The sequence below is a fragment of the Gnatocerus cornutus genome, chromosome 6 (assembly GCF_029298725.1).
Source record: "Gnatocerus cornutus isolate USDA-ARS CGAHR chromosome 6, icGnaCorn1.1, whole genome shotgun sequence".
NCBI classification, from domain to species: domain Eukaryota; kingdom Metazoa; phylum Arthropoda; class Insecta; order Coleoptera; family Tenebrionidae; genus Gnatocerus; species Gnatocerus cornutus.
In genome coordinates, this window is record NC_142238.1 from 13,647,631 (window position 1) to 13,664,973 (window position 17,343).

General features: G+C 35.2%; 1 protein-coding gene across 2 annotated transcripts in view; it reads left to right on the plus strand.

Annotated features, from left to right (window-relative positions):
* LOC148173157 (alkaline phosphatase-like) overlaps window positions 1–17,343 on the plus strand; it is a 71,309-nt gene that overhangs the window by 38,111 nt on the left and 15,855 nt on the right. For both annotated transcript variants that reach the window (XM_088039532.1, XM_088039531.1), the window contains exons 2-4: window positions 723–1,001; window positions 14,195–14,418; window positions 16,502–16,676. In XM_088039532.1, coding sequence (XP_087895658.1) covers window positions 908–1,001; window positions 14,195–14,418; window positions 16,502–16,676 — 493 coding nt within the window. In that variant the 5' untranslated portion in view covers window positions 723–907. The remainder of the gene's footprint in view (window positions 1–722; window positions 1,002–14,194; window positions 14,419–16,501; window positions 16,677–17,343) is intronic.

The following is a 17,343-nucleotide window of genomic DNA, read 5'->3' on the forward strand; positions in this document are numbered from 1 at the left end:
GTCATAAATTTTTACGAGTTCCTCTAATGCCAACTATGGATTGCATTACTTTTTCAGTGAATCTAACGTAAAGCTCTTCCAACTTTAACGACACGGACGGAGTAAAGTTGACATAATCTGCGGTCAAGAAAGAAATCTGAGAGCTTTCGCCCTGAAAATAATTTTGTTATAGCGCCGTCACTAAAACTAGTTTACTTTGGGTAATAATGTTGGCATAGGACAGCAATATGTAAAGCCGCGGTTTCGGATGGCAGATTTATCGGAAGACTGTGTAATCTGTTGGTTTATTTCATCTGTAAAAAGGGAGTAGAAAAACAAGAAGCTTTAAAGGTGTTTGCACTTCTTTCGAAGGGTTTAATCGAGAAATAAAAGTAGTGTAATTGCGGAAATATGGAAGCAGCATTTCGACTGCTCTTATATTTAATTATCTCCCAGTCGCCGCGTAAGAAACTTAATGGCCTGAGAACAAAATAAGTTGAAAGTACACTCCCAGAATTCCTTGTTGCGGTAAAAGCTTATTTGAATTTAGCATCCGAAAGCGCTTATTTAATATTTCACCATTCTTGTCCGACCCTGCGTTAATAATTAATCGCGCAAAAGTTAATTATTACCGATTTGTAGCTTGTTAACTGTTTTTGTTGCGTTTTGCAAAATGAAAATTAATTATTTATTGTTATCTCTGTTTTATCGAATTTCTGACTAATTGCAATTATTAATTACAGGACCGCTGCACCAAAATTTGGATAGAGAATGGATGGGAGTCATTAGTTATTCCCAGAAGACACTAACATTAATCGAATTTCGGGAAACCATCGTATTCCTGTTTACTGTGACCGGCAGTTTTCAGACTCAAATTCGATAATGGATTTTCAGTGATGAATATATTAACGTGAACAGGACTAATACGATGTTGCCACAAGTGTGGATAAAGTGCTTGTGTAGTTTGACATTAATTCGGTGTGGTTGGACCGCGCCTTCTGTTGTGCAAAAAGAAGTACACGGTAAGCGCAAAAAATTAAAAGCTTTTTGTACCACTTGTCATTTGTCCGGATCTCTAATGGGGCATCTTCTTGCCAACACATTTTTGCTTAGAAATCATTAACAACTTCCCTTCACTGTTAATTGAAATATCCGACAAATGCGATGTGGTGGATGCGCCGGGCAACCATTTGAATGAAAGTTAGGGTGCAGCATAAAAGAAGCAAATGGACAGAAAAATGCTGAACTGACAGTCAGTTCAGCGGATTGAGACGTTTTAGCTTCAGTTGTGCTGACACAATTTTCTTCTTCAATAAGTTTGGGTTACCAACTGTTTGGTGACTCTATTGTAATAGTATAATTTTTACAGGGTGAGTCAAGCTTGCGTAGTTCTTCTATGACGCTATTATAAATAACTATTTTATATTTTTGAAAAGATGAATGTATGTTTGAATAAAATAAATATCTTAAAATTAATTTTAGTTGTCACAGGTGCATAATTTTTTTATTGAGTAAGCTATTCTAAACTATCAATTTTTATATTTTTGGTCCAGGCGTTGTCAAGTGTAATAATTTCAGTTTTACATTCTCATCATCATTGGTTTGATGGAATGATACGCTTGACAATTTCTGACAGTTGTAGGTAGCATAACGTCACTTTCAGTGTTTAGGGGTGGTTTTGGTTATTAGAAGCATTCAAATGAAGTTTACTTCAAATGCCATTTTTACTTATTTTCTAACAGTTTGGTAAACACATAAGGGTAGTAGTAGTGATACTTCGCTATTAATTTTGACGAGGGTAGCGTTTGTAGTTCAAGCTAAGCTTTACGTTTCTATTGATTTTGTTTTTCAATAATAACTAAATCTGATTATTTTTAGATCATATGAAATATTATTATAAAAATACTACTAACGGACGATATTAAGCAAAATTAAGTTAACCCTCGATATTGCCAATAGCATAATAATCGCAAATTCCAATTTTTTTTTAAAATGAATTAATGTTTACATTTCGCAAAGTATTTCTACTAATGTCTTGGAAGGCTTGAGTTATTAAATTTTTCGTCTTATTTGGTGGTTGAAAGTTACTTAAAAGATATTTTGACATACATATCTCAAAAATCGCCTATTTTAACCATGTACAGATTAAGACAAGAAATGATGAAAATTTAAAACAGAATTCATTACATTAATAATTTACAGGGAGTTCCATTTAATAAACTCAAGTTCTGGCCATTTGTAAATCGTCTATTTTTTACATTTAAGCATAAAATTAATTTCTAGTCAAATCAAGAGAAAAAGCATAGTTTAGTTATTGAACGTGTTAAGTTTTATCTTTATATCTTGAAAGGCAATGGTGCTATCAATTTTTAAATCAGTGACTGCAACTTCAAGAATTTTGGAAAAAAAATCATAACTTGGCAACGCCACGACCAAAAATTTAAAAGTTAATAATTTTGAATAGCTTACTTAAATAACTTACAACCTACAACTTCACTAAAAGTGGTAGGTTGCATTGAAAGAAAAAATGATGAATGCAGCCCTGCAAAATTTTATTCAAAAATATACACCTTTTCCAAAATATAAAATAGTTTTTTTATAAAAGCGTTACAGAAGGGCTTGTATAATGGTGGAGGCGCCGGGTTAAACTGGGAATTCATATTTCCAATACACCCCGCACGTTTGTTGGTATTTTTGTAAGTTACGCCGTTCGTTTCCACACCGAAAATCACGTTATGTGTAAATATTAACCGTCCCCTTCTCCATTATTATTCACAACACTGTAGGTCTCATGTAACTTTCCCACAGCAGCACGCGCTTATTGACATTTTTATTTAACAGCTGACACTGATGAAAACAGGTCAGTTTTAACACCACATCAAAAATTCCAACATGTCTCTTTTCAACATGAAATTCGCATTTCAGACACGAAACTGTGAAAATTAGTCCCATGCATCAAAAGCACGCACCCTTATCCAAATATTAGGATTTGTAACATGTCTATTTTCTCACAATAATGACTAATCAGTGTAATTTATTTCCCGATATATTTCCTGAGGCCTCGCGGGATAAGTGTTTCCCACTAAATTTGGATCATCGTTAAACCCTGTCACGGTTATGTCGAGATTTCTCTCTAAATGAATAGGGAGAAAATTAATTTAAATGTCAGTGCGTTTGCTCTATTGCGTTTACGACTTTTAACTCTTACACAAGGGAGATGTGTTATTATTGCAATTGAAGAAATCTGCCTTGTTGTGAGAGAACGACGAGGAGGGTTCTTTTCAAGTAATGAATTAAATAAGTTATAGTCAATTAGTGGAGACACCAAAGGTGTTTTTCTCTAATGAATTTCACAGTGGTCGCTCGTAAATACTCGAAAAGGTTAGAGGGGTCATCAATGCTCTGATTTAAGTTTGGACCAGAGCAGTTAAAGTCTGGTGAGTTTAGAACTGTTACACAGTTGCAGAGTTAACTTATAAATAGATAAAAATAAAGTCAGTTACTGCGGACCCGGCGCCTCCACCATTTTTGTATTTTTAAAATATTAACTCACCACAAAATAAACGTTTACCCCTTTTACACGAGTATTATCTCGAATCAAAGGTAACCGGCTTAAGTGCAACAATGGCACTTAATAATCGCACTATTTATTTCCGAGAGTACAGAAGGTAGGCAAAGGACAAATTTAATATGAGAATAAGCGCAGGGTCAACCCCGAAACAATCTGCTTAATTACAATTGTGAGGATTTACTAAAACACAAAGGTACTTACCCTGACAACCAACATTTGAATGGAGCACATTAGGCCCGATAAAAACTCTACATGTATACGTACAAGTGGGTCAACGACTGTCCGCAAATGTAAACATGTAAAAGCAGAAAATGGTACAAAAAAATCAAAAGAAGCGACGGGACTAGATTACTCTCAACTTGTGCTGAAAATAATTGCGCTAATTCATTACCACACCGCCTCTATAAATTTATGTAATCATCCTGCATTATCAGTTCATGCAAGTTTAATAGAGCAGCTGCACTCTAATTGCGAAGTTTATTTTCTTGTCGGTTGGATATCAACTTGAGACGCAACAGTTTCGGAATGTAAATTTCTTAAACTTGTGTACATTACAGTAATGCTCATATTTCACGGAAAAAAGAGATTTTAATTGCAAACACGATTAGAATCCACAAAGTTTTCAAGTTTTCAGAAAACGATTAAGAGTGAAAGTGCTGAGGTGGTTTCATCATTTTTTCTGTGACTTCGGTCAATAAATATGTTTCTGGTTTTTGCGACGATGAGTGCTGACCTATTTTCAAACATGGAAACGTCATATTGAGGCCAGATGGCTTTATCGACATATAAAGACGAGATGAATAAAAAACTGAGAGGAACAGCACTAATGCCCGGAATAAAAAGCCTTCCATTTTAAGGCAGTTGACGAGAAAAATACGAATTTATTTTATTTTCGGGGTGAACGGAGGCGATTAAGTTTATCTTTATGACTCGCGCGAGTTCATGATTACAAGATAAAAACGACATAACAAGGTTACTAATTTCAGGATGGATTTGAGTCGCCATCATTTTCTTCTTGCAGTTTCAGCGGACGTAAAGCGGTTTAATCACTTTCGTTCATTAACGGCGTTCGATAGATGAAACTAGTTCCTTTCATAATTTAATTGAAAAATGGAAGCGTTCATTCTCGTAAAAATGCAAGGGTTTGATGGAAGTCACTAATTTAATTCGCGGTGTCTAATTTTGCAACATCTGGTAAAACGAACGATTTCTTTTCCGTGCTTAGAATGGCAGCACCTGGGCTTCAGGACCAGTACGGGCTTAATTTTGCATCATAAACTTCTTAGTTTAACCCCATGCTCTATACTCTGGCACTATAATAAAATACACAACTCGCACGTTGGGTATCAGAAAATTGGATCAGAACTCCAGAGATGATAACGAGGCTAAAGTTACGTTCATTAGACACTTCTTATTTTTGTGAATAAAAATAAATATAGCAAATCTCGCCGTAGCTTGAGTAAATTCACGTTTCTGATGAAAAACGTGCCTTCTCAAGCATTCAGATACATTTTAGTTGACTTTGTCTTCGGATTGGAGATTTATTCGAGCTTTGTCTTTGTTAAATAATTTATTTACATGTAATTCAAGTTCGAAATTACTTACCTTTGAGCTTTTAGATTTTCTAAACCTCCGCTTCACACGTCCTTAAAGAGGAGAGGCTTGAGGTGTAATATTGTACTTTTTAGGTGAAAATTCTTCGCTCCTGACACCGTCAATCCTTTAGCTTTTTTCTTATCCCCATCTCCCCAGTGAAAGCTCTTTGAGGAGGTGCACGTTTACTGCTATAAAATATTATGTAATAAATCTGTATTTCGGTGCGGGAAAATGCGAAGCTCCGACCCTCTTTCTCAAAAATAAATAATACTCGTTGAACACACAACACCAAACTTTCATTCGGACAGATATATTTCCCTATTAAAATGGTAACTTGTCCGAAAGGTATCCCACTAAACCGTAAATCATGAAAGCGCTTATCTAAAGTTTCAGGAACAGATTAGAACAAGTCGGAAGCTGGGTTAGAAAATGTCAAATTTCCTTCCTGCACTTGACCTTATGCGAACTGGTGAAAAGGGCAAACGAGTCGAAAGTCGTGATGCGAAATAATTTAATTAAACTTTGGGTGACGGGAATAAACGGTTTCAACATACACGCGATGGACTTTTTCAAACTGAGAGTTTCTTCTGGCCGTGGCGCGTTAATCAATGCGTGGATTTTAATAATGGATAGTTTAAAATTAAGGTTAATCAATTCCGGACCACAGACTGATTGGAAGCGTGATTAGCTGTGCTATGGTACACTGCGACGCTTTAATTTATTATTAAGAAGATAATTCGATAAATATCGTGCACGTCAGGAGTCGGCGCCACTGCAATAAAGCAATAAACTCCAAAAATAGAACCCTTTCCGAATAATGAAAAACTCTTCCAAAAATTTAACGTGAGAAACCCGTAATATTTTTTGTTCTTTTAACGTTTAGGTTTTATATTTCGGCCAAAAAGCGGAGATAATCTCAAAATTTATGATGTTTGCCTAGTGGTAAATTCAAGGAAGGCGAATTGATCAAAAAAGGGACGGTTAACGATCGACCACGTTTTTCACAGCGTCCGTTCATTTTATTGGGCTTTTATTTGGTTTTCATTTTCACACTTCCAATTTGGAGAAAAACTGGACGCTGCATTCTCTACTCTTTTAATATAAATTATTTGCTGTCGGCGACGTGATGGGCCAAGTTTTCATAATGGAAGTTGAAACATACGTTGTGACCACAGATTGCGAAAGTCAGATTGTATCTGTATCCTTTTCGAATGTAAAAACCGGAGAAAGTTCTTATCGTTGTTTGAACGAGACAAAGAGGCTCTGGAGAAAATGGTAATAGATTTTGAATTTTCAGATAAATGTTTCGTTGTTATTTAAATCACGTTTTTCTGTTTTTGTTTGAATTTGGCAATATCCACAAATCCGAAATTTGTTATAACATAAAATTTTATTTATTTTTCAATACCACTGCTCAGCAAAATTAAATTAAATCTGATTTTTGCACGATTATTTAAATTTTTTAACTGTGATTGAATTTTCATATTAATTTTTGTAGTCTGTGATTAATATTGAAGACGTAGCTTTGGCGGCTTAATGTGTCTAACATCTCAGCGTTCCTTCTCAGTTTACTTAATTTACTTAAAGTAGAGAAGACCTGATTATAAGCCATCAACTCACTAACTTTGTTGGCAGCACTGGCTACTTTAATTAACGTTGTTAGTAAAGTTGACGACACATGTATCTCAATTTAATTAGCATCTTAATGAAAAAGTCAAAATTCCGACTTACTTTCATTCGAGAGAATAATAATTAATAAATTCGTTCCACCAGCGCTTCCTATTTTCATTCAAGATCAAAGCGAATAGTTGCATCTCGTTAAAATTTGTTTGCTGCATTAATTTCAACGTTTGCGTGTTCGAATTATGCTTGTGTGGATTTGAAATAGTTAATCTTGAACGTAATTAGCTTTGGTTTAAAGTACTTTTATTGCGTGTTTCAATTCACGCGAATCGGCGGAATAGAGCTTGTAAAAATAAGCTAATTGGGAACCAAGTTCGAACTTAGAGCAAACAGCATAGTTTCATGTTACTAAAAGTGAGAGTAAAGTTTTAACTTGTGAACTTTCGCAGTAAATTAACTCAAGCGGCAAACTTAAAGCTTTAACTCGAAGAAGCTTAAAACCTTCGACCTTTCCTATGTGGGTACCATTAAAATTGATTTACTTTACGCGCGGACTATTTAAACGTTTATTTTCTCTACGACTTGATGGATCCGTTAGTCTAATTGCAGCAATTGGCGGAAAGTTCCTCCCTTTCACTTAGTGCGGCTGCAATAAAACTACCTCTGAAGAGATTGATATCGTTTGAAAATACGGCAAAGTTGCGTCTAAGCGACATAAATTTCATGATAATAACTACTAAGTTATATTCCGCCCTAAAACAGTTTGGGTTTCGTACATTTTGCAACATTATCGTAAAACCGTTGTTGCTGCGGAACGTTACTAAAAAAGAAATATGCCTAAGCTCCGGGGAACATCATGCTTAATTTCCCTTTCTCTGGATCGTTCTAATTAAAACTTTCGGGTTTGATAATGCTTGTGTGTACACTTGCGACCACAAAGAGGGCTTAAGGTTGTACGAGCCATTAAGTTCTCCACTTTTTAGTTAATGTCTTCGAGCACTTGCTCCAAAAATAAGAATCTTAAAAGTCGCTTGTAGACAAAGGAAAATTTCTGTTGTACAACTTTTTTCTCTAGTTCGTTAATTATTTCACCGAGAAAATTTGTGTCGGATTGTAAAGTTAAAACTCTTTCTAAGCGACGAGCGAAATCCACTCCGAAGTCGGGAATTAATTTTTCATATCCCCATCGCCTCTCATTTAAAGTTCTGCAATTCTTTGCATAAATTGTTTTGTTATTGGCCGCCACACGCTTTTTAAAACTTTGAGTTACCGTCATCCACTTCTTCTTCAAGAACGTACTTGTAATAAGACGATTAGAGATATAAAATCGGAAGTCGACCGCAGAGAAAATTACATCTCCGAAAAAATAACAACCGCTCTAAATCGAGTCGTTTTTCATTTTTCAGCTCTGACTTCCTCCGGTGTTAAGTCAGTGTCATTTTAGCAGGTTAGAACAATCCAGAAAATCCAATTACTACCCCGAAAGACCCCGGTCTAATTGAATTTTCTTGACATTGATCCGAAATAATTTTTCACGATACACTTCTTTTGTGGTTTTGTTGGAATCAATCATGTTCAGCTTAATTAAATTGCGCGGTCGTGTTCAAAGGAAAGCGCAATGTAATAGACAAATAATGACGTGGAATTTTTAGGATCGCATATGGTGAATGTTTCCGGCGGATGCCAAACTTGTTTGTTTTATGTCAAATTGTCTCGATGGGGACGCATATTGCGACTTTGAGGAGCGATATCATGTCATTCGAAGGTATAAATTGATGTTTCCGTTCCCTTGTCTTCCAATGCGTCAACCAAAAAATATAAACATATAAATAATAGATGAGGAATGTCTTTCTCATGCCTAAACATCGAGACAATGAATGATGCGCGTAGATTCCATCGAAGAAAAAGGATAGAGTGCAATCTCAGATCAATACTTTGATCACAAGACGCATACGACACGCTTAATAATAACGGAAATGAAACGATTCGTCCAAAGAGAAGTTCGAGTGATAATGTCGTTGGAAAGTACATACTTCAGGATAAAATATATAACTGAATTTATTGTAGATGTATACAATGGTGGAGCGCAAACATTTCCACATTTTAAATTAATGTTGGAGTGCTTCGTACACACTAGATAACCGAGGGAAATTATCGCTGGCGCACGAAATATATAATAGAGTTATATCCTTCGTGTCGCCAGTCACCGTAACGAAAGGAGAAACTGCAGGAAGAAAAGATGGAAATTCAATGGTAATTACAACGGCGATATTCACAGTCAAAACAGTCTACGAGAAAATCTCTTTTATTTTAATTTTGCTTAAAAATTGTACCTATCTAACTAAATGAACCAGTTGCAGGTGAGACAATTTAAATCAATTTGCAAACAATATCCGTGGTTTTATTGAAAATAATTGTCGTTTAAATAACACGTAAATGTTAATCAGAATAATTAAAATTGATTAAAACTACGAAAATTTGGGTCACGTAAAATCCATGTGTTGCTTAATTTGAAAGTTTATATTGTCCTACGTTTATTCCGGAATAAAACTATATTGACCAGAAACATTTACAACTTCCGGAACATTGCAGTTTTGTACGTAAAGGAAGAAATTTAACACTTTCATTGCAACTTTCTTGTGCGCTCAAATCAAAACTAAATGTGAGTAAATCCAGGTGATGTGGGCCACCAAACTTTTTTTCTAATTTCAACGAAACTTTGATATTTTTCTCAACATGCATACTTTAAAAATTTCATGAAAATTATTTTGGGCCAGATTGCTTTAGAAATGTTTAAAAGACAATTATAGAAAATGTATTGGTGGGATATAATAGACAAAAAAATATTGTACCCACATATTTCAAAATTACGATAAAATGACAAATTTTAACATTTTTAAGTCTGTCAAGGCAGTTTGACACGATCACATTTTTTCTCAAATAAATACGAATAATTACGAATAAAAATCTCGTGCCAAACAGCAAAATTGGAGAAAATATTTTTGCCAAAACATGTCCTAAAAATTTACAAATAAGTTCACACATCTGCGCAGTAACAATGCGCCAAGTGAAGAGAATAAACCCCCAAACCGCTGATTTTGGAGGTTAGCAAACAGAAAAGATTTTTCTGCATTAATTTTGTGACAAATCTTTAACGTCAATTTGAAAGAAAAATTCTCAAATTTTAATTCGTAAAAATTTGAGAAAAAATGTGATCGTGTCAAACAGCCTTTAGTCTTTGGGAACGAGCTCTATAGTTTATAAATATACAGGGCAAGTCGGCAAAACCTAATTAAGTACGAATTAAATACAAGACTTTATACTCGATTACAGTGAAAACAATTTTCTGTCAGGAGAATACGATTAGGCATTGAAAATAGTGTGCTGCTTTTAGTGTGGTGGTTACGAATTGTGTTTACATTTGAAGTGTAAGTAAAAAAACTTAAACCGTGCATAAAATAAATAAAAAAACGGTCGTAAGAGCCACTTTATGGACGCTAAACGATACCGTAAAACATAAATTATTATACAATCAGACATAAAAGTATAAATAAGCGCTTTATTTTGTTTCTTTTTTGTGTATACGATAATTTTCTTGTTAAAATTTCTACAATTTATTTTTTACGTCTGTGCTTGCGAAAAATGCGAAATGTTTGCCACAATTATTTACAGGGAATTTAAACAGCATTGAGTTCGTTGAAATTAAAAATTGGAAGAAAAATTTTATAGGACGGGCCACTTGGAATAACTGATATAAGCAGTTTTGAGCAGTTTGTTTGCATTGTGTGTATCGATATTCACTCAATAACTCCATTCAATAACTCATAGCGTGAGATTACCACCAAAAAAGTTAAAGAAACGCAATTTCCATCTCGATATTCGGTTGATTTGTTTAGAAATAAGAACCGTCTGATCAGAAAACTCAATTTAAAGTCGTCAAAAGATTTCCATCCATTAAAGTGTATTTCGTGGGGTTATTGAGAAAGAAAAACTGAAAGTATAATTAATCGAAGTTGCTTTTTGCGAATTCTCCGTAAAATCCCGTTCGTCCGAGATTTGTGGGATCATCTCTGAGTTTAATGGCTTCGGAGTAATTAGGAAATCAAATACAATTTGTAGTGTTGTAGGGTTAATTTTTTATAGGCAATTTCCCCGATTTAAAATTCTCCGCGCCCCCGAAATAACAATTTCATAATTTAGAGCGACGGTGCGGAGGACTAAGTTATTTAATCTTTGCGCTTTGCTTAAGTTTTTCTTCGTTGTTCTTCGTAGGAACACTATATAATTTATTGCCCTAAAATAAACTTGTTTTCTGGGAACTAAGTAACAGTAAATAAACTCGCAAGCGCAAAAAACGCCGAATCCGTTGTAAACTTCTTCCTTCTTTCTACTTACCGAATTTTATGCTACTACAACAATCGTTTATTGAACATAACATCTATAAAGCTTTGTTTTCGGGGAGACACGACCACCCTACTTCTCTACACAATCCCTTCATATTTTATTGAAGATTCCCTGAATGTGTCACTTCCACGTCACATCGACGCTTTCGTATCATTTCTGTGCTTTCCATGCATTATTTATAGCTCTTTAAAGACCGGCATCTGTATAGATCGGCAAGATTTCCAAGACGTATTTAGACCACAGTCAGCAAAAATTGATAATATTTTGCTTGATCTCACCAAAAACAATAACTTGTTGATCGAATGAAAAGTGAGAGCATCGCGCAAGCAGCATACACGTCATCAATCATATCCCGCGATAAAACCAAATTTATTTTTATGATTGCAAGGTTTATGACTGTGTGCAGCTGCTAGAAGTCTTTTATCAGTTACGGATTTGTTTCCCTTCGCATTGAAATTCTGCAAAGCAGAAGGCGGAAACGCGCTTTTTATGTTATGTGAAAAAGAATTTTTAATAAGCTGAGAGGTGAAAATTTTATTAAATAACTTGTAACGTTTCAATAATGTCAAGATAGAAAGAATTTTGACCCGGCGCATCCACCATTTCAAAGGTAATTTTTATTTCTGTTTGGACACGCGACTGAATTTGCATTGATCTTTTCTTTCGTGTAACAATCATTTAAACCTGAAAGAAACGATCTCATTAAACCGGAATTTTATTAAATAATTTGTGACGTTCAGAGAATGTCAAAATGGAAAATTTTTGACCCGGCGCATCCACCATTTCAAAGGTAACTTTTTATTTGTTTGGACACGCGACTGAAAGAAACGATCTCATTAAACCGGATATAAAGAGGAGCCGACAAGATTCACTTAAATGGAGTAACCGCCGGATATAATCACAGTTTCCGGGCGCCCGTCAATACATCTTAAAGAAATTTAATATCGAACAAGATTGTCTACATTCTCCTTAAAATTACCCCAATTTTTTGTGGAATCAACGTCGTTTTCAGTACACGTCTGTGTTAATAGTGTCGAAAATTACCCGAAATTCGTTTTTTTTGTACAAAAGAGTTCGTTTGGAGCCGACATCAAAATAACCTTTTCAGTTATTAATTTGACGGAAAAGCTTTTGTCTTGTAATTAGAAGCTCCGCATCGTGCAAGTAGTCTAGTTTTAATCTGTTTGCAACTAAGTAAGCAAACATTATTAAATTAGCGCAATTATCGTGCACAATGGTGCAAATTTGCTCCGCCTTATTATGGAGTAGGCAAATTCATTTCTTGCTTATGGCGATGTTAAATTTTTAGTAGTGGCGCCTACGAGGAAATGTGTTTACGTTTAAATTGAGTTTGTAACGAAGTAATTTTATTCTAGAGCATTATTCTCGGGAAAGAGGATTAGCAGCGGTTTCTTGACGGTTTTTGACGAAATTTCCAATCAGGTTTTCATTAAATTGAAATCGTCTTCTTTGAACAGTTTGTGTAACAATTTAGCTTTCATTTGCATGTGAATCTGACAATAAGCGGAATGATTCGTTGAGAGAAGACCAACATTGAAAATTAATTGTTTGATGGAGGAGTAAGCGCTTTTTCATTGCCGCAATCTGCATAATGTCGCACTTTAATAAATATTTCATGAATATCTGGGATTCCTGCTGAATGGACTTTACCAGGGGTCCTTCAGCTTTCGTTTTTCAGGATGTTATAACTCATGTTCGCCTTTTTGAACAAAATCAGGATTTTTATTATTTCGCCGGTGGATTTGCATAAGTTTATTTTTGGTGGTTTCGTTTAACAGGAGGTTGAATTGAAACTTTATCCAGATGAGGTGGTAAAACTTCGAATGCTTGACTCAGTTGTGTGATACAAATCTCGACGAGCGCTTCACCGGAGAGACATTCTGACGCAAAAAAATGATCAAATAATCCAGTACTACAAATTCATGTAAATAAATGTGGGGATTAGCGGTAATCAGTGTCTTGTTTATAATAAACTCAAACGGGAGACAGCTTTGATAAAATCGCAATGATTAAAACTGAAACACTGTTTAAAATACGCTCAGGTTTAAACCCCAATAAAACAAAGATTTACAACGACCTATAAATAACAATAAAATACGTTTGCGAGATTCATTTTCAGATATTCAAAAGAGCCATAAATTTTTATGCTTACCTACACGACATAAATTTTTGTAGCTGTAGCAATAAAATAAGAAAAGTAAAAATAGTGTTACAACTTCCTAAGTGAAACGTTCTTGTTATAACAATTTATACGAAGTGGCAAATTACATTGTTCGCTATCTGCAGGACGTGACTCGTATAAAATTACTTGTTTTACTGACACAGACAAGATTAGTATAATTTGGCCTTTAAAATAAGTTAGCATGGTAAGTCTGAATGAAAATGGTTTAAGTTAAGCCGTTGTGGAAACATTTTTCAGCTTTTGATAACAATCTTTTGACAATCTAACCGTTTAAAAGTTCAAAGCGTGAATTTAAAATGTAAATCGAAATTAATTTAGAGTGCTCAAGAGGAACAATGAGGATGTTAAAAGCATTTACTCTGCGTTGTGCTTTTAATAAATCACAATTTAAAAAACTGATCTTGATTAACACGTTTGTAGCTCGAGCATTTTTAATTAACTCCTCTCTTATCAGGAAAAATATCAACGAAAGTAAGGTTTGAATTATGCGAGGATTTGTCGCGGACCCTATTTCTGGGATCCCAATATGGCTTTTCCAATAAAAGTCTCGTTTACTGTGCTTTTTTCAGATTGATCTTTAATTTATTGTGATGGTTTCTCCACTCCTCTCCCGACTTTTGTTTTGCGTTAACCGCCGACGCCGCCCCTCGCATGAAAATTTATGTTATTTCCATTAAGCAAATTGTGCTCCACATTTTCGTACCTTTGATCTAGCATCTGCAACCTCTACATAAAGCGGACCGCAAAATCAAGTCCGACCTCAAGAACCTCTACTAGACGTAGTGCATTCCATTCCATCATGTTATTTCTTGTTTCAGACCAAGAGTATTGGTACGAACAAGCGCGAATTGCTTTGCGGAAGCGACTGCAATATGCTACGGACCGCCGGCCGCACGCCAAGAATGTGGTGTTGTTTGTGGGAGATGGGATGGGAGTGGCGACGGCCACCGCCGCCAGGATACTCCGAGGACAGCGCCTGGGGAAGCGGGGAGAGGACCACGAGCTGGCATGGGACTCTTTCCCCGCAGTCGCGCTTGCCAAGGTGAGCAAAAATCATTCTTCCTCTGACGAAAATCCCGCGGGAAATTCGCCGCCACCAATTAATTCTGTAATTAAATTTCACTCATGTAGCTGCTAGCTGTCATGTGTAGTCGACAAACGTTAATTTCCAAATTAATTAAATAACTAATTATCTATCATTGTGTGATCTAAAATTGATTTTTCGAAAGGATGGTCCTTTAAAACGAATCACAGACTGTTTGGCCACTATTAAACAGCCTGGAATGGGACAACAGGATAATAAAATACTTGAAAGTCTGGACTCTGGAAAAAGATTGTCCATAAAAATGATAAACAATATGAGCTGAAGACACAAAGCTCGTCCATTTGTAAACATACACGCTTTCTCCCAAACTTTACAAACTTTAAAATTTATAAGGATGCGCGGTATTCAAGCTAAATTTGTTTTTACGTTCAGATCGAAAGCTGCTTTCATTAAAACCGAGTCGACAAGTTTGCCTTAGTATAAATTGGATTTATTTGTCATCGTACTATGGTATAATAAAGTTTGCTATTTTCTCACAGAATGGAAATAAAACGGCTTTCTGAGCGCAAAAACCATTTGCATAAAGAGAAGCAGGAGGTAATAATTTAGGTCTTTTCTACCGGTTTCTCGAAGAAAAAAGCATTCAATTTTAGATAGGAATAAATGATTCGCGGAACATTTTATGGAGGTGAAATTCTGAGCCCAATCTGATTCTCGAGAGTTGTAAAACAATAGCTTCACGGTTATTTAGACTTTATTTTGAACGTTATTCAGCCGAGATGATGTACTGAGATACGGCTTTGCTGTGGCGAGATTCTGTAGCAATAAAAGAACGTTAAATACTTTGTATCAAATTGCACAAAGCTCAATCAAAGCAGAAAGGCGATGGTAATCAAAATATTAGCTAGTGAAACTGCGAATATTTTTCAAATTCAAATTTTTTCGATAATAATTATTATTATTAAAAAACATTATTACTCTTAATATGATTAAATTATTTGTGTTGTTAAAAATCTAAATGAAAAATTGGTAAAATTGGTAAAATTTTCTAGGGCTGGGTGCAAAATGGTGGAGGCGCTAGGCCAAATCCCGTGCATTTGATGAATCTTCAATAAATTTGCTTGAAGGAATGAAACATAGCTTAGAAAATTAACCCCGAAAATTCGTGCATTTTTACTTCGATTTATTTCCTCCAGAGTTGGTGTTAGTTATATTATAGCAATAAAAGAACGTTAAATATTTTGTAACGAATTACACAGAGCTCAATCAAAGCGGAAAGGCGATGTTAATCAAAATATTAGCTAGTGAAACTGTGAATATTTTTCAAATTCAAAATGTTTCGATATTAATTTTCATTAAAAAACATTATTACTCTCAATATGATTAAATTATTTGTGTTGTTAAAAATCTAATTGAACTCGTAAAAATTGAAATCGTAAAATTAGTAAAATTTTCCAGGGCTAAGTGCAAAATGGTAGAAGCGACGGGCCGAACCTCTGCATTTGATGAATCTTCAATAAATTTGTTCGAAGTATGTTAATAAAACACAGCTTAGAAAATTAACCCCAAAAATTCGTGTATTCTTTTCCCAATAAACTTCGATTTATTTTCTCCCGAGTTGGTGTTAGTAATATTATAGCAATAAAAGAACGTTAAATACTTTGTATCAAATTGCACAGAGCTGAATAAAAGCAGAAAGGCGATGCTTATCAAAATATTAGCTAGTGAAACTGAATATTTTTGAAATTCCAATTTTTTCGATATTAATTATTATTATTAAAACACATTTTTACTCTCAATATGATTAAATTATTTGTGTTGTTAAAAATCTAAATGAAAAATTGATTAAAACATAAATTTTTAAGTAAAATTTCCCAGGGCTAAGTGCAAAATGAAGGAGGTGCCGGGCAAAAACTCCCGTGCATTGATGAATCTTCGATAAATTTGCTCGAAGTAATAAAACACAGCTTAGAAAATTAACCCCGAAAACTTGTGCATTTTTTTCCTGATAAACTTCGATTTATTTCCTCCCAGAGTTGGTGTTAGTTTTATTTTGCAATCTGTTTTTGCCTTTTTGCAGACCTACAACATGGACGCCCAAATCGGGGAGTCATCAGCATGCGCGACGGCGTTGATGTGCGGTGTTAAAACAAACTTTGAAACCGTTGGTTTGGATGCTCGAGGTCGTTTCGAGAACTGTTTTTCCAGCTTTTCTTCTCGAGTCTCGTCTCTGATAGATTGGGCACAGGAGTCAGGTAAGAGCAGCGTCTTTTTCCCTTAACGAACATCGTCGGTGCACTTTTGCAGAATAAACAGTGCTTCTTGTCTAAGGGAAACGGTTGCTGACCGCATACTGAACTCTTTAGGAGGAAATCGAGGGTCGTTGCGAGTTGCTTAAGGGATATAAAAAATAACGGGTGTTTAGATAGTGGAGATACGGGAATTGGGAGTATTTTTTACCGAGTAGTGTACTGGAGCAACTTGTTGGGGTTAATGGAACACGATGGGTTTATCAGATCTGAGGGGTTTTTTGTGCGTTGCTAATTGTATGTTTGTTGGATGTTGGGGTTTATGTATTACTCTTGAGTGCATGCGACTACTCGTCCTTTTGGCTAATTGGATTAGCACCTAATTAACACGGGATCTAAAGCGCGAATATCATAGCTATATTGCAACATCTTGTTTGTGTTTGAAGTTAGAATTGCTAATTCCAGGTCCGGTTTTGTCCGAATTAAAATCAACTCTCGAATAAATCAAGAGAAATGATTTATCATGACGCTATTACTCAGCAAATTCTCCCCTTTGCGCGAGCACTCCTCCTTGATAATTTCTGAATCGAAGAACCTATCTGGCATGCATCGCTGCCTCTTTTCTAACAAACTAGCGATAACTTCGACATTCCACCCTTTTCCTGCATAACTT